The sequence below is a fragment of the Xiphophorus hellerii genome, chromosome 14 (genome assembly GCF_003331165.1).
Source record: "Xiphophorus hellerii strain 12219 chromosome 14, Xiphophorus_hellerii-4.1, whole genome shotgun sequence".
In the NCBI taxonomy this organism is placed as follows: Eukaryota; Metazoa; Chordata; class Actinopteri; order Cyprinodontiformes; family Poeciliidae; genus Xiphophorus; species Xiphophorus hellerii.
In genome coordinates, this window is record NC_045685.1 from 16,197,950 (window position 1) to 16,216,130 (window position 18,181).

The 18,181-nt window shown below is 38.9% G+C and overlaps 1 protein-coding gene across 43 annotated transcripts in view; it reads left to right on the forward strand.

Moving 5' to 3' along the window:
- LOC116732739 (receptor-type tyrosine-protein phosphatase delta) overlaps positions 1-18,181 on the forward strand; it is a 459,528-nt gene that overhangs the window by 430,554 nt on the left and 10,793 nt on the right. For 26 of the 43 annotated variants that reach the window (XM_032583123.1, XM_032583122.1, XM_032583125.1 and 23 more), the window contains 6 exons: positions 3,038-3,079; positions 3,587-3,684; positions 5,581-5,704; positions 10,144-10,319; positions 11,945-12,064; positions 12,141-12,295. In XM_032583123.1, the coding sequence (XP_032439014.1) occupies positions 3,038-3,079; positions 3,587-3,684; positions 5,581-5,704; positions 10,144-10,319; positions 11,945-12,064; positions 12,141-12,295 (715 nt within the window). The remainder of the gene's footprint in view (positions 1-3,037; positions 3,080-3,586; positions 3,685-5,580; positions 5,705-10,143; positions 10,320-11,944; positions 12,065-12,140; positions 12,296-18,181) is intronic. The other 17 variants (XM_032583130.1, XM_032583131.1, XM_032583154.1 and 14 more) reach the window with 1 other exon arrangement.

Here is an 18,181-nt window from a genome sequence, read left to right on the forward strand (position 1 = left end):
TCGCTGTGGAAAATCTGGAGGCAGGAATGCAGGCTCGACACTTCAGTGGCATATGCCATCCCTGTCTGCATCTGGGTTGCACAGGTCATTACAGCTTGTCATGCTCACCCAGAATAGCACAGACCTGCATTGCAGGAGGCGAGCGAAATATGAAATTAATCACAGTTGTGTGAAAACCACGAGCTGGCCAGAGGATGACGAAACCCGTGTTTTTGCAGCTTCGAAGTCGTTCACATTTTGAAGGCATTCGCATTTTGTTACATTCCAATCATGCTGAGATTTTATCTGATAAGCCAACACATAAAATAATACAAGATTGATTTCAAATTATTTTCCTACATAAGTTTTAAAAGTGTGACATCAATTTGTATTCATTCCGCTTTACTCTGATACCCATAAATAAAATCCAGTGCAACAAGCTGCGCTTAGAAGTCACCAAGCTAGCAACGAGAGTCCACCTGTGTTTAATTGATTCTTGAGCAGGGATGGAGATTTGCCTTCCAGCAGGACAATACAGCAGTCAGAGCTATAATGGACCAGTTTAGGTAAAAAGCATTTTCTCCTGTTAGAAAAACCCAGTCATAAATCTTAAAAGATCACTTTTTGGCAAGATCAGCATTTTGATGTTAACAGGCATTCTCCAGCCAGTCTGACTGCGCAAAAAAGAATGTCTGCAAATGTGCAAAATTGACAGCATATCCTAAAAAGTTGCAGCTTTAATGACATTGACGCATGCTCCTACAAACCAATGATTTTAAAACCCATTTCAAATGTCACTCTACTTCATAATGCCGTACTATTTTCTGTTGGTTTATCAAATGACATCCCAATTAAATGCACTGGAGTTGCAATGTGACAAAATGTGAAAACTTTGGCAAGACGCTGCATTACCAGGAAAGGAGATGCATATTTTTACCGTCTCAAGGGCCAAAAGTGGCACATTTTAATACAGTTTGACTTTCTTTGGGTCTGACTGCTTAAGAGCGGGTGTTCAGACGCTGCCAATATAGTTGTAATATGAAACACGTACTTTTCAGGTCAGCTAGCCCGAAAGGGGGATAAATTATCCCGGCAGGCTCATTTGTGCATATTCAGAAAAACTCCGTCGGGATTTTAGGGCCATTACAGATCATTTCATCCAAGCAGAGAAGTATTTTTACCTCAGCCTGGAACTGATTTCAACCATCTTTCCACTATTTTTCTCACCTCTCAAGCCCATCTTATTTTTTTACTTAGAGCCAATATCTTGGCTCTCTGAAGCTACAGAAAGAACCAAATATTTTTCTTCTCACCACAGGACCACTTTCCTCTGAAGCACTTCTACATAAGAACACCTCTCTCTGCACTTCCCCTCCTTTTCACCTCTTCACCCCTCTCATTGGACATTTTCATCCTAAGGATGCTTGATGTCTGAACGATGGCATGTCAGGAAAGGCACTCTCATTGTTGCACCTCAACCCCCCCAATCCCTTTAGTAAAAATGGATTTTGAGTGGCGGACTGCAATAAAGGCAGTCCTTGCAGTCGTTCGAAGGGATGTATAAGTGGGTGTGAAAACGTTGCAGCTTCCATTTGCTAATGCCCACTTGTGCCAGAAACCAGAATGAAACGTAGTGTCGCATAGAGCGCCAGGCGCCCGGCTTGGCAAAATAGCACATCCTCTCTTCGGTCATAGCCACAGTGAAACACGTTGCTTTGGCGAACATCTATTCCTGGACCTTTTTTATACAACCTTACTATAAGTTATTTATACATTGTAATTCTGCTTCGTGAAATCAAATCCATCTGAGCTGCCACAGCACATCAAGTCTGTTAAGTTAGTTTTAAATTATTGCAAACTGGAGATGGCCCACTCAAGATTATTTTATCCTGGTCATTTGACGTAACTTGTCACGTAATACTACATTAAACCCAGTAGAACCATTGTATGTGTATGTTTGAGATCTAACTTTCTAATACAACTTGCTCATCAGCAACGTTCTGGATTCTGCATTGTTCTTTGATGGCATGTGTTTTTTTTTGTACCAACTGGGGTTTCTAATCCAACACTATGGTGGGCTTAAAAAGTTTCAACTAAAATAAGTATAAATTATTTTGTTTCTGTACATCTGACGTGACACATACAACCCCAATAAGCTCTTACTTCCTCTGATGATGATCCGCTTGCTTTAGCGCTAGGCTAACAATAGCATTTCTCCAGGTTTTGATATGACTTGTTGATAATTAAGCTTGTAATATATCTTATTGGAGTTCCAGCTATTTATTTATTGAAAAGAAACTTACTTGAAAAATTGTCTGACTTAAATTTATTGCTTTGTTTTAAAAATTATAGAAGCTAATGATCAGAACTTCATCTTCTCCCACAAAGACAAAGACAGATGCCTGGGTCAGAACTGGTTTCATGAGACCATATGCTTAAACACACATATAAACATTATTCTAAAGGGAAAAAATACTTAGTCTTGTAGGGGAAACACACATTTGTTACATGTTACAAGAAAATTTTCCACGCTGCACACACAAAAAGTACACTGTCAGTTTTGAGTATTGACCATGCAAAACACGGCCTCCATTCTTGCAGGCTAAGATTATGAATTGATGACATCAGAATTTGAGGTCAGTCAGACAAACCTTCTTTTGATAACACCAGTCATTTACAAAGGACTGGTGGCTTGATCAGTGCATCTCTACCAGTTATTCTTCAGAAATGTCCCTCCAGATGAAATTGAAATGAGAATTTTCTCTAATATTTATTGTCTGTAATAAAACATATTTTTAGTTGGAATTAATCCTTGTATATATAGTCTCTGTTCAGTAAACTAAACAAATTATCAGATCATTCATTCTATCTCTTCCCTGTGAAATTAGCACGGTGGCATCGCAATACTTTGTATATTACTAATCTCCCATAAAGAATAGACAAAATCAGTTATTTCTTATCCCTTTTCTACCTTTTTTTTTTTTTTTTAACTAAAAACAGTCATCACATTGCTGTGACGTCTATAATAAAGTTAATTTCACCCACATTTCCTCCACAGGTTCAGGTGCGCCCAGTCACCCCAGTAACCTCCATTTGTCAAGTTAGTTGTTCTCGATTATGCTTTTGACATAACCCATAATCGTTTTCTTTAGCCTCAGTTCTTTCCTCCTTTTGTTCCTGCTAAGTTTGTATCCACATCCGCATCTAATTCATCACACGTTTAACACCATGTCATCTCAGGAGGCAGAGTTTGAAATGACATCACTCAAAGCAGATGTCAGCAGCCTAACATTCAACATGTGACGTTTGTGTGTTTTGGGGATGTATGTGTCCGTGCACACGCTGTCATTGCTAACTACCCACTGCGTCGTTCTGCGTGAATAACGTTTTTCTCTCTCCGTAGGGAGTGGGGGCTAAAGTGTGCTCGATGGCCTCTCATTGGCTTTTGTGTCTTTTTATTAGCATGATCACTGCTTTGAGTAAACAAACTAGCCTAACAAGATTCACTCTTCCACCGCCACCTCTTATAATCATATGCTGGTAATCGAGGCTTGTACCTGAGCGATGATGATCAGTCCATCTTGATTTTGTTTTTTTTTTGTGACAGGTATGGCAAACCACCCTCCGATTCCCATCATGGAATTGGCCGATCACGTAGAGCGCCTGAAAGCCAATGACAACCTAAAGTTTTCGCAGGAATATGAGGTGAGTGTCAACTCTTTGTTGAGACCATTTAAAAATAGGTCAAATTTAGTTAGGGTCAAAACTTCTTGTGGTTTTTGTTCTTGTGGTATTTATTTGCAGTCACCACAAAAAAACCCCATCAAGAAGCAAAAGTATATGTCCGCTATAAAGTTTGTATGAAAACATTAAGACCAACAGTGTTTCCAAAGGTTTTGGCCTCACAAAGTTGAGTCAAGATCCTTCATAAAGTCGGTCAAACTGCTTTTTAAATAAAATATGTAAGAAGTCTCACAATGAGGATGCAGGAAGAGTAAAACAAGCATAATGTTTGATATAACTGTAGAACCTAGAAGTGTAAAGCCCTTCTGGATCTTTTAGGAAATTCTCCAACAATATGAATTATTCCCGTATGCAGTTGGTAATTTAGTACTATGCCTTTCATAGATCCTTAAAAAAAATCTGCAAAAAAGGCCCCAGTTGCATTTGAAAAATAATTACCACTACCCTTTTCTGCCCGTCTCTCTGTGCTGATCATTCAGCTCCTCCATAATCTACGAGGTCACCTTGTGGGCCTCAAACTGCCAAGCTGCCAAATCATTAGTGCCGCTTAAGTACCTTTCAATTCCAATTTCATACTGCTTATTTCAGAGCATTGGAAAGCAATTTTATGAGCACAATGTAATAAAGATTTTTATATTGTAAGCAATGTTGCAGCCCCTTGTTTGAACATATTTTGGTAAAAATCACTCTGAGCCTGACTTTCCATGCCTTTGTTTAGGATAGATTTGTACGGGACATATGGTAAGAAAAATATGTCCTTGGGAGGCTAATGTTTGGGGGAATTATGCTAAAATTAAAAGGTTTAGCTTGGCAACGGCTATAGTATTGGAATTTTTTTTTTGTTTGTTTGCTTTTGGAGAAACCTCCATCTACACTTTCTCTGGGATCAGGCTACAAAAGCTTGGTAATACCTTGGTTGTGCCAGTAGGGGGTGATAGCGTAAGTACTAAATGCATCAAAATTCAACAGAAGAAATTCCTGAACATGGCTAAAGTAGATCTGGGCTAAAGATTTGACCTAAAGAGTTGTACCTCATGTTTTCCTCAACATCATTTATTCCTACCCACAGTCATATGCCCTCTTGAGCTTAAAACAGAAAACGCAGAGGATTTAATCATCTAAATCTTCAACAAAATCATCAGAAGATCTCAATATTGCTAACTATACACATAAGTGTGGACGTGGCCAGAGTTTTATGGTGATAAGGTAATCTTTAATACAAAAAACTTTGGGTGCAAGATTATTGCCACCACTGTAACTCTTTTAAGCTTGAGGGCTTGCAGTGTTTAGCATGGCTAGTGTAAGTGTAACTTTTCCATAGAGTAGTATTTCATTAATATTTCAAAGCCTTTCTGCTTCACTGTGTTTGTGCAGCCGAGAAGGTCTTACAGCAGCACAAAAAAGAAAAAAAAAATCAATATTATGCATAGCAGAAGCACATAATGTACGTTTTCAGCTTTTACTCTCCAACAAATGTGCTATTAGAGTCGGCAAAAGCTAAAATAGGATCTGGGGTCAACTGAAACAACAGACATACCAGGGTAAAATATTTATAAGTGCTTTTACTCTAAAAAAAAAAATCCCCACGTTCTAGCTAAACAGGACCTGGACAGTATCTGAATGCATACAACCATGTATGGCCCAAAGTTTTTCCAGAATACTCTTAAAGAAATTAATTAAACATAAGTCAAAAACATCAGATCCAACTTTTATTTGCAGTTTTGTTGCTGAAAGGAGAATTTAAGAATGTGGAAACCTCCTAAACGTCAACTATCAATGTTCTCTCATGTAATTTTTATTCATCTTGTTTCAAAACTTTTTATTGTGGTAACAGTGTGATGCTCTTCTCCTTTCCAGTCCATTGACCCCGGTCAGCAGTTCACTTGGGAGCACTCCAACCTGGAGGTCAACAAACCAAAGAACAGATACGCTAACGTAATTGCCTACGATCACTCCAGAGTCCTACTCTCCGGTATCGATGGTACGCCTCCCTTCCTAACTGCTGGATTAATTGTAATGATGGCCCATAGAAACATGTTTTAAAGACCTCCTGGGCACTTTTACACTGTTAAATTTCATTATATTCATACATGAGAATCTGGTGGTGGCTCATATAAGAGACGCCGGTACATAACAGTGATGTTTGTAGTAAACATTACCTGTTTATTTGTGTTTTTGTAATCTTTTGCAAACAAAAAACAAAGTAGATTCTACAGGAAATGTCATTTTATAACATAAATGTACAAAAACAAACATATGGCAAATTTGGTTGCAGCTCAAATGTCACATTGTGACATAAATTATCTTTATTTAAATTGTGCCAATTCATTCAGTTTAAATCATTATATAAACACCGTGTTACATAGTCAGAGTAAAATCATAGTACAGATTTTATTGCAGTATATTGATACACAAACTGGTAAAAAGCTGTTTACCTAAGAAATTTCAGTTGATTGCAGTTCTAGACTTTGTAGCAATCCCACCTCCTGAGCAAGCATGTGGTGACAATGGAGAGGAACCCATCACTTTAAACAGGAAACGCCTCTGCCAGAACCAGGAAGAGCAAATGGCTATCTGTTGTGACAGGCTAAGAAGGGAGTGCAAGAAGAATTCACAATGTTGATGACGGCAAAATCTGAGTCAATATCTTTGGTCAGGAAATAAATACAGCTACAAACATTAGTACTGGATTACCTCAAGAGAAACTCATCCTGAACATAGAATCTCTGGACAAGATACTTGATACTTTCTATGGTGAGGAATACTTTCAAGCTTCAGACATACTTTTCTAATCAGAGAAGTTATTGACAGTGATAGATTAGTCAGTAGTTTTGTCCAGGAGAGAAATTAAACTAAACACAAAAGCACTTGACCATGAACGCTTTCTTTTACCAGGAGTGCTGTTTATAAGAAGAATACACTGACTTCCTGGTAACAATAGCTCCATTAAGAACTTTTTTGAGATGTACTTTCTCTAAAAAGAAAGTTCACAAAGTTATTGACAGCAGTAGCAATGTCAACAATCCAGAGAAGAAAAACATTACTTTCTATTAAAAGAGTGTACAGTAAGTCAAAGGCAATATAATTTCTGTCAATAGCAACCATAAAGAAATTCAGCTACTTCTGGACCAGATATACTTTTGATGACCAGGAGTACTTTCTATCTAAAGTCAGTTCCCAGAGTTATTTGCAGGAAAAACTCCCATCACAAATACACTCAGAGCCAAAAATACTTCTTCTTTTTTTTTTAACCAGGCATACTCTCTATGAATGAATGATTGAATCAGTACTGTTCCTGCATAGCACAAAAAGGACAATTGTTGGTGTGAACAGACAAAACTTAAGCTAAGGTATGAAATGACATCTATAATGTGTTGCACATCAGTGCTTCTTATACATGAAAAGGTCTCTCTGAAACTTCCCTCCAAAGTACGAACTCATTCATCAGTTTACGATTAAACACAACTGCACCCACACAAACAGCTATTAATTAAGCATTTCCACTCAGCTGCTCACATGGAAGAAAATGGGAAATAAATAAAATAGTAAATGGATAAAGTGACTTAGAGAGCATCTTTTTCCAGTCTATTAGAAACCGCCCACAACTTAAAAGTGTTGATGGAGCTCCATTAGTGAGCCACTGGAAAAGAACACAAAAAAGACACTGCTGCTTTCAGATGGACACAAGGGACAGTTCTCTATTCCTACTAAAGCCTTAACAAAAGCATTTTGGCAAGCAGTGCATCTGTTTCTTTATGTTCTCTGTGCAAACTAGTCCACAGAGAAGCAAAAAAGGGATTTGACTTTAGAGTTTGAAGTTAAAATTTACATATGTGGACATGAATCGGCAGGATCTCTGGAAAACAGGCGTTCTGTCTGCAATGACTTCACTGTATCTACTCAGGATGTCTGAAAGCGTTCATCAAGTTCTGCTGGATTAAAGTTGGCTAGCCTTGATTAGTTTATTAGTTCTACTTAAACCCTGAAAAGTTTATATAAGCACTTTAATTAATTACAACATACCTGAAAAGTTTATTATTTCAGCAATCCTATTCAAATGAGGATACATCTTCATTTTGACGATTATGGCTCGCACGTAGGGCTGCACAATGGTGAAAAATCATACAAATCTGTTGGGGAAGTATTGCAGAGACAATATCAGTTGCAATAAATCCACATCTTCCTCACTGCTTTGGTTTCTCATCTTTGCTTCCAAACACCTCTGTGACATTTACCATCCAGGAGACTGTAGTCTGTGTCAAAAGTGTGCATCAGCTGCAGTGACATTCTGCACACCAGTGTCATATTCAGCCTGCTGGACAAGGTGCAAACTCATGAAACTTTGAGTATATTTGCCAACAAATATTATATTCCAGAGTTCTTTGCAATATAAACAGATGAAAATACAACGGCAACAAATTTAAGCATGCCTTCTTAGAAAATTTTAATATTACATGAGGGCAGTAATATTTAATATAAACAATGTTATGGCCTAAACACACACTGCTAACTCTACTGTTGTTTAGCATGCAGTTAGCAACTCCCCCACAAGGAGGGTAAGCCACCAAAGCTTGCTGGTCAAATTGTTGGAAAGTTAAGTCAAAGGGAAGAAATGTGGTAGAACAAGGTGCACAACATAAGGGATAACTTTACTGGCAACACTGTGTTGCGTTCAGCCCCTCTAAACCAGACAAGATGTCGACGGATCTCATATGGAAGTGAGAAAAACGCATGTACTGCTGCTTTGTGGGCTGTGAGTTGTTGTTTGCAAACAGCAACTCAACAAAAATTAGTTATGAAAGCAACCTTCAGCAGGACCTCCAGGCCACACTGCATTGATGCATTAATTCATGCAAAAGGAACCCTGACTTCATATTCAGTACATTGCATAACTCTTAGCAGGCTGTCAATCTGTAATTAAAAAAAATAAAATTATGGGTGTTATTTCATGGTTCAACCTCCTGAGTAACTGAAGTTTATTTGTCAAATTGAAGCTTGACATACATCACATATTGTGAAATGAATCTATATAAATTTTACTTTTTGAACCGTATTACTTAAGTAATAACCTTCTGATTTTCTAAGAAATCGAACTCTCTTTTTTTTTCTCCTGAGAGTTAGAGACATGAAACAATCCACATCTTTTCTGCTAATTGGTATTTAGCCTGGATGCTGCCATGAAAACATATTTTTTTGTTGTTGTAAACAAAGTGTTTGATCCTTTTGTAACTCCTGGTTTTATTTAAAAAAACAAAATCTAAAAACAAGCCGAAATCTGGAAGTAATTATCAAACCTTCGGCATGTTCTCTGAGTTACCTTCATCTTCCTCCAATGAGGGTCGAGTGCCAGCTGAGCAACGCTGCGAGAACATCAACGTTTTAATGTCTTAATGGCTGCATTGACTTAGAAAATGGAGAAATTTACACAAATCCTGAGTGACAGAAGGAATAAAAGAAAAATCCATTTGCAAATGTACATTTAACCAACTCGCCTCATTCTCATTAAACCACCGTAATGTCTCTGTTTGTTTGGGTTTTTCTTTTTTTCTTTTCAAATTGAGAACGCCCAAGGCTTAATTGTACTTATCCCTTGTCCATCACAGAAATGCACAGCCGCCTGTTTCTGTGCGGACGGCTTCAGGAAGGGTGGGTGGGATAGAAGAAAAAAAAACAAAAAAACAATGTGGGTGGGTTCTTTTAATGTGTTCATATTCCATTTTCTTTCTCTTTTACACTGTTGAATGAGTTACCTGAGAGTAAAAGGAAGTCTGAGGGAGAGGAAGCAGCTGGAGTGAAGTGGAGGGGATGAGGAGAGGGGGGTATTTCTCTGAGACGTGGCGCCCATGCAGATGAGACTTATCTTGGTCGACCATGTGTGCACGGAGCCCCTAAACTGCCAGTCCTCAAGCATTGACTAGCTGTCAGCTCTGTCTGTTTTGCCTGGATTCGAAAAGGCTGCTGCGCCTTTCATTTATTATAAGCAAAGGGAAAAGGGAGAGCAGAGCTGGGGGAAAATTGTTTTGCTACTTTCTCGTCGGTTTGTTTTTCTCCGTGTGAGACCGAGCTTTATCTGTAAGTCAGTTGCAGATATGGAATAGGGAAATGTGTTGTTGATAGCAAACACAAATCCCTTCGGACGGGTAACACTGCCCCCCATCCCCCCTCCAAAAAAAGGAGCGTTTGTGCTGCGTTGCTTACAGAAGACATTAGTCTGACTGAAATAATTTCAGGAAACGCATTAGAAAGTCTGACGATGCACTCAATAGGCGCAGTGATGGAGCTGTATGGAAAACAAAAACTTACACAAACTTCAGGATTTCTGTACAGTCTGGAAAAGTTAAGCCTTCAGTAGATAGATTTTTTTTGGACATCCCATTTACTTTCTCTATTAAACTAGTAACTTTCCTTTCTGTCTTTAAGGAATCCCTGGAAGTGACTACATCAACGCTAACTACATAGATGGCTACAGGAAGCAAAATGCCTACATCGCCACCCAGGGAGCTCTGCCAGAGACGTTTGGTGAATTTTGGAGGATGATATGGGAGCAGAGGAGTGCCATCATTGTCATGATGACCAAACTGGAAGAGAGGTCAAGGGTATGAGACAAAAACGGACACCTGTTTATATCAAACACAACACAGTTCTCCTAATCATAAAATAAGGCCTGATAATATGTTGTTGTTCAATAGTTTTAACTCATTGTGGAATATACTGTAGAATGTCGTGATCTGGAAGAGTAAGTTTTAACTTGTGCTCACACTCATTGTAAAATATGTCATTTCAGCAGAGAATGATCCAGTTCATGTTTGTTGAAGGAAAATATTTTAAATCTTAGAAATTCCGGTGATAAAACTTTTCCCTCAAAAACAGTGAAATGACAGAGAGCAGGAGTCTGTGAATTTTTTTTCAGTACTTACAAAACATTCTGGCATTGTCAGTCACTTTTTTTATGTTTATTTTGATACTCAAATGCTGCCACACAAATAATTGAAGAGTGGCAGGAGCTTCTCCGATGCTAATGTAGCCAAAAGGTCATGCTAACCGCACCAGAACTGCACTCTGAATTGCAGAATTTCTCTAAACAATAAAGATTGCTATAAATATGCTAATGTTGCTGAATCTTGTTAAGCTCATAGTAATTTAAAATAATTGAAAATCACTGCACTTCATAGTTGGGGCAAAAACATTGCTTTTATGTTTTGTTTTTCCGAAGCTCAAAATATTAAAAAGTAAAATATTACTAAACAGTGTGCTTCATGCTGGTGACATTTGGCTTAAGAGTCTCATAGAATCATATAGTGTATGTTAGGAAATATGATAATAACTACTCTTAAATATACTCCTTTGAGCCAATGACCACTTTAAATAACTCTTTAGGAGCTTGGTAATTTTCTCTCTAGCAGCGGTCGTGCTTCTTTTTGTCTACTGAAACAGTAACGCAGCCATTCAAGTGTTTTATTCGATACAAAGAGACCAGAGTGGCAATAAAGCAAAGACGCTAATATGACTGAACGTTGTGTTTAAATTTGTAATTATAGATTAAGTCATGGCAATTAATAGCAGTGCTGGCTGCATGCAAATATCTCAGGCCATTTCATTGATTGGGAAATTAAAGCCAGTCAGCAGGAATGACGGGCGAGGAGGTCAACGTTTGTTTTGTCCATTATTTGGCTGTGCAAAGTGGTCCTACAAATATCAGATAGTGACTTGCAACATTACTTATTACATTTTGTTTAGTAAAAAGCAGAAGGTTCAAGGTTTAGTATTCACTATTGTGATTTTACGGGATAGTCCAATTCAAAGTAGAGCATAATAATTAAATAGAAGTGAGATACTGTTAATAAATGGCATAAATAGTAATTAAAAAACCTTAGACATGTGGCATGCAGTGTATTCATTATCACTTACTTTGAAAACTCTGATTACAATCCAGTGCATCCACCTGTCTAATAAGTCCCCAATTGGTCAACAAAGTTCAACAGTCTAAAATGTAACCTTAGATGATCTCCAACTATATTAGGATTATGTTCAGACACAAAGCCAATTGTTAATCTGTGGTCAGACTTGACTTGACAGGTGAACAAAGAACTGAGATTTTGAACAAGAAACGCACATTTCCAAAAAATAAGGTTTAAAACCACAAATTCTTTTCCTCTTCACAATCATGCACTAGTTTGCGTCTAAACATGGACTGATTACCTGAAATCTGTGGATCCTGCAGGTGAAATGTGATCAGTACTGGCCCACAAGAGGGACAGAGACCTACGGTCTCATCCAGATAACGTTGCTGGACACAGTAGAGTTGGCCACATACTGCGTCCGGACGTTCGCACTTTTTAAGGTGAGGATTTGTGAAGGTTTTTTTGGGGGGTTTTTCCGGCACGAAATGTGTTAGTCACTTCCGTTTGTTATTTCAGAACGGCTCCAGTGAGAAGAGGGAGGTGAGGCAGTTCCAGTTCACTGCCTGGCCAGACCATGGGGTACCGGAGCACCCCACGCCGTTCCTCGCCTTCCTCAGACGGGTGAAAGCTTGCAATCCTCCAGATGCGGGGCCCATGGTGGTGCACTGCAGGTGGGAAATATCACAGTTTTACAGAAACATCCTGAAGCATGAAATTGATTTCTTTCCTCTCCATTTGCTGGAATGAATAAATGAATACATATGACAAAAAAAATCACTTTCTTTGTTACTAAAGGCTCATATTTGAATCATTTGTGTACTGATATTTAAAAACGAATGCACTAAAATGCACTACATTGCAGCCCAAAAAGGCCATATAGCCACATTTTCCAGGAAGCACTCAAACGTAGAACGTGTTTGCAACGTCGTACCAGCTATATTTCCTGCAGCGATCCTCCCACTCAGAGACACAGATACAGGCTGACCTGTCATCATTCCTTTCCTGCATCAACAAACCCACATGTCTGCTCATCTCATTTGGGTTGATGCATCCAAAACTCGCTCACCAACCTCACTTCCATCAGCTACATGAGCAGCGGGGCTTCCCATCACTGAGGCACCACACAGCAACTGAGTCTTCTGGCTTTTCTTAACTCTCATACTCATCGTGGGGGTGTGGGGATTAGGAAGTAGTGACAGTGTAAAAGATACAAACTTTTATCAAAGTGACAAAAAAGGAAGAAGGATTACTGTAGAATTACCACATGCTGAAGTTAATTAGTGCTAGTTGCCGAAAAGCTCCCCCCCCCCCCAAAGAAAGACTTTAAAGTCTGAAGAAAAATGTGGGAATTAATGTCATACTGCAGATTGGGGTTTTAAATTCCTCTGGCTTCCCATCAGATAGTTGTGTCCACCATCCAAATCCCCAATCAGGGCCTTTTTATCATTCTATGTTTCATGTTAAATAGAAGAAACTGGTATATTTACATGCTTGCAGGATAACACAAAGTAGTGTTGTGGTTAAGCTGTTAAAAATAGGATAAAAGTATTTCGTGGCGATTAATTTAGTGCAGATCCTCCTGCTGAAGCTGTTTGTGCACATGCTAAAGGCTTAAAGCACAGCGAAGAACAAAAATGAAGCGTGAATGCCAACAATTTACAAACAGGACCATCGTACGTGGATGTGACGGCACCTTTCTGTTAAGGCAGTTCAGTTAACATCCGATGGACTTCCATGAATATCCATCTGACAAAAACAGAGCTAACAAAGTTCATACAGTTATGTCACACACCCTTATCCAGCACTGTGCATTTGACTTTAGTGGATGGTTAATATGAAGGATATACATAAAAATGCATTTTTGTTGCAGTATCATAAAAAGATCCACTTTCAGGAGTGGATTTGCCATGCTTCCTTTTTAGATCGTTTTTTTTATTAATGTATATCCTCTAAATCAGCTGCCAGCTGGCAGATGAAAAACTGAATAAGGGGCATTTTGTGTGTGTGTGTTTTGTTTTTTAGTCTTTAGAGTACTAGAGTAGGCAAATCCAAGCAAATATCGGTTATTAAAACTTTTTATTTTATTTTGGACACTTAAGATTGAATTGTGGTTTTTAAAATATTTTTTCTCAAAATGATGTTACTATGAATGTAGCCTCAGTCAGGTTCTTGCTGCTTAGATAGACATCTGTTTTATTTCATGTCCTGATCCCTTGTTTGAAAGAATAGCACTACTTTCCTAGATAGACATGGATGCTGTTTTGATTTTATAAATTTCTATTAACAGTTTTTATATAGTGGGACAAAATGTTAGTGATGAGATGGAGCATACTAAGTCCTAGTGACCAGCCTGTAAATGATGACAAAATAAACGAGGTATGCTGTTATGCTTGTAGTTTTGCTATAAAAATGTGTTGCACAACATGCCGTTGGACTCAATCTGCATTTTTGCACATAGCCAGGTATAACAGACAGTTATCAGAGCTGGCTTCCCTACAACCAAACACGTAATACTCCGTGAAATTCCAGCTTCACTGACAGGTTAAGCAACATGGGGGAAACATTCCCTGAGGAGAAGATTAAACATAGCCCCTTTTATTTCCGTTAAAGCCGAAAGAGCTGACACAATCTCAGAGACAAACTCTCCTAAGGCAAAAAGACCAAAATCCACTGTTGTTCCCATCCAAAATGCTCATCAGGAAAAAGGAAAAGGACAGCATGTTGTGTGCAAATGTGGAAAAGAATTAAGAAAAATGAGCATCCTCAAAGAGTTCTGGTTTTGCTTTTTTTTCCTGCCACAGTTAAATGTTTTAGAGAATCACGTGACCATGCCATGAAGTAATAGTGAAAACTTCTCCTCATTGACAATCTACATGTCTGATGTTTTGCTCACAATTAAGTGCATTAAAAAAAAACACCTTAGTTTAGGTTAAAAATCATTTAATGTCCAAATTTTATTCACATACTCTTGAGCCCTCAATTCGCAACCCAGATACCCCAGTGAGTTTAATTTATTATATGTGTGGATGTTTTTATAGACAGAGCAGCAAAAAAAACCAGTGACAGGCCAGCTGACAGCCAGAGATTTGCCAACAATACATATGTAATTGCTTTTACTGCTACTAATGCTTTATCTTCACAGGACCCGTTGCAGCTGTGCTATGCGCTGCTTTTTCCTCCCCTTCCCACCCCCGTATTCCCCAAACTCCTGGAAAGCATATTAGCCTGACACTTTCGTGTGTGTGTGTGTGTGTGTCAACGTCCGAGGCGGCCGCTTTTGAATAGCTGAAAAGGCAGTGTCAGGTCATTAGCGTGGTCAGTGCGCCAGCTCCCCTTTAACTGCCAAGCGTACTGACAGCTTTCTGCACCAGCTCACCCCGACACCCCATCACTTCTCCAAAAAAGAAAGGAAAATTACACTCGCCTTTTGTGGTCTTACACTTAGTGGGAAAAAAAAAAAGTGTAGCCGATGTGTATTTCTGCAGCTCAGTCTTTAGAAAAACTAACTTAAGGGCGACACGAGTTCAAGATGAGTGTCTTCTCCTCACCTTCCTTTCCCATTCCTCATCTTCCTCCGTCTCCGTCCGTCTAGCTCCGCGCTGTCACTCTGTCATTTACTCTCTAGCAGGTCATCACTCTCCCACATTCAGGGCTGCTCTGAAAAATGTTTTCTGCTGCAGCAAAGGAAGAAATCTATAGTTTTTTTTCTATCCTTACACCCAAGGGGTTTTAGGTGTTTTCAGACCTGGAAGTGACTCATTCCTCAGATTGCTCCACTGGGACACATTTACATTTCTTTAGGGCCCCCCAAAAAACTTCCCCTTTCACTTAAGTGCACTTTCTAATTTCATCCTGGAGCAGTGAGGGGTTGTGTCAAAAAAGGCAAAGAAATGATTCGCTTTCATCCATTTTGAAAGTGATCATCAGATCATTTGCTGTAGCCAGTGACTCCCATGTGTGTCTTTATGCCGTTTGCAGCAGCACGGTTTCTCTGCTGCAAGGCACATTAACTACACTCGGCCCCGGGGGACCAGCTCCGCTGCCTCTTGAGCTCCCCTACTCAACCTATTCCGTTTCTCACAGCAAATGAAAAACAAATGCCTCTTCAGGAGGAGGAAGAGGAAGGCACACGGGGCTGCCTCACACCTCATAGACACGTACACCAAATGAATTGAATAACCTATTTGCTTCTGTGTGCCAAGTGCAAGGACTTGACTTGTCAAGGCCAAGCTCCGTGTGAGGTAGAAGAAAAACAAATGAAATGTACAACATAATGCATTTCCCTTGCTAAGGTGTTCGACTTTATTTTATCATGGTTTGTGTGCTAGTCCAACATAACGTAAGGCGTAACTGTGACATGCATGTAAAATATTACATAGTTGATGATAGTTTTTACAAACAAATAAGTGGAGACTGAATTTGTTGTAGTTTATGGGCCATTCTAGCACCTACCTATGCTTTTTTTGTAGTGGCTTCATCAGGCTGATGTCAGATCTTCACCACACTGAGTGTTTTATAGACCAAAATGTTTAACTTCAGTCTAATCAGACCAGAGCACCAACTTTTTATTATCTCCGCTACATGGCTTGTGGTAGTCTTTATATGGTTTTCTTACATCAGCTTTTTTTCTTGCCACTCATCCTTTAAAGACAGATTTGTTGAGTGTAAGTACTTGATGAATGTTTTCCCTGCGCAGCCTGCAAATTTAGGGAGGCCACCATATCGTGGCAGATTTGTCGACATTTTTAAATGATGGCTTTTACTTTCCTTTTTGAACTTGGGAAGGAGGTTATGAAAGGAGGAAGTAGGGGTCATTTACTGTATGTGTTCTCCTCTTTCTGTGCTCTTCTTCTTGCCCAACTAGACCACTTCAGCCACAAAAACCTTGAAAGAAAAAAAAAAGCTGCTCTTCACTCTCAGCCCTGTTCTGCCTGAGATGCTCCTTGTTCTTCATGATTTTGTTTGTTCACTAAAGTCCTCTAACAAACCTCTGTGGGCTCTACTCACTACTCAGCTGCTTTTGAAAGCAGTTGGTTGCACTGGATTTTATTAAGGTTCATACCCGGCCCAAGGTCGTATGGAGCCTTAAGCAGATTTTGATTGGCTGCCCTTCTTCCTGTTATAGACGTCACTATCATTAACAATGCTTCAGTGTAGATGTAATTTTGGAGAGAGAGCGGAGCCTAAAAGCAATAACAGATAACTGTTTTTTTTGCGGGCATAAAAAGTAAACTTTGCTGAAGATAAAATAAGTCATACCTTCGAATTGAAACATCTCGTAATTTAACAATGCTGGTACCGTAAAGTCAATCTTGATCGTATTCTCATTCTTTCAAAATAAATATGAAAGTCGTAGATCTATGGTCGGCATTAAAATGCAAGCATGTATGGGAGCCCTCATAATAGTTTCAGGTTCTATAAATTGTTTTCAGAAAACATCCCCTTAGTTGTGAATGTGGAACATAGAAAACATTTCTAAACCACCATCGGTCTGTTGAGGAGGCTGCATTCATCCAGTGATTCTGAATCTGGCTGCAAGGCCAGGTCAAAGAGAAACAGTAAAACAACTTTTGTTTCCACTTGTGCATTTTGCACATTAACGTAAAAATGCGGCAGTATGAATCTTAATGAAGAGACCGGCATTTCAGTGCCTCCTAATAAGCCCTTCTGCTGTTCAGGTGCACTGTACTAATCTAATAACCCTAATTGTAGTCAGCTGCACTTCTCCAAAGTTGTCCGTCACCAATAACAAAGACGGGAAAATGGACGTTCCTCTCATGTTTGCTGCAGTGGATCACATTTAGTGTAGTGGCACTTTTCTGAACCAAGAGATAAAGGTGGAATATTTCTGTCGCATAAGTGCATTAAGTTCTGATCAGGTGGAGAGCACAGGTGGGGTCTAAAGGCGAAACAGTTTGGAGCCTGCTACAGGCTGAGTGCCAGCCCAGCGCCACTTCAGATTCAATTATGGTACAAGTTTAATGGCTCATTGTACAGGAGAAAACTTGGTGGAGAGTGCAACTTTTGGCCTTTAGCCGGAGAAATAAAAGATGCCTCTTCCTCTGTTACTGGAGATCAGGCCTGTCACATGCATTGTGTGCTTAAAAAACTGCCAATTCAGTCCACTGTCCATGTCAAACCAAATCCAGTTTCTGTATATTTGCATTCAAAGATGTCGAGTTTCTTTCAAATTTAAATGGGCAATTTTTAAAACTTTTAACAGCAAATACAAATGTTTACGATCAGCTCATACAAGAAGAGTTGGGATTTTTAATTTTGCATTATTTTCTCAAAAAGAGGAACATCGGTTGTCATAAGACACAGCTGAAATGTTTGCTTACTAAAAATGTTTAGCCTATGATCTATTTTAGCTGTGGGCATAAAAAGCAGACAATGGCCATTCAACTGGGAAAATCTTGAAAATGTTGGCATTTAAAATATGAATTTATACTGTAGTAAAGAATGACAAACATCACATCCAATTGATTTTTTTAATTATTATTATTTTTTATATAATTTTTTGCACACTGAAACTGCAAAGATGATTGTATTTTGTA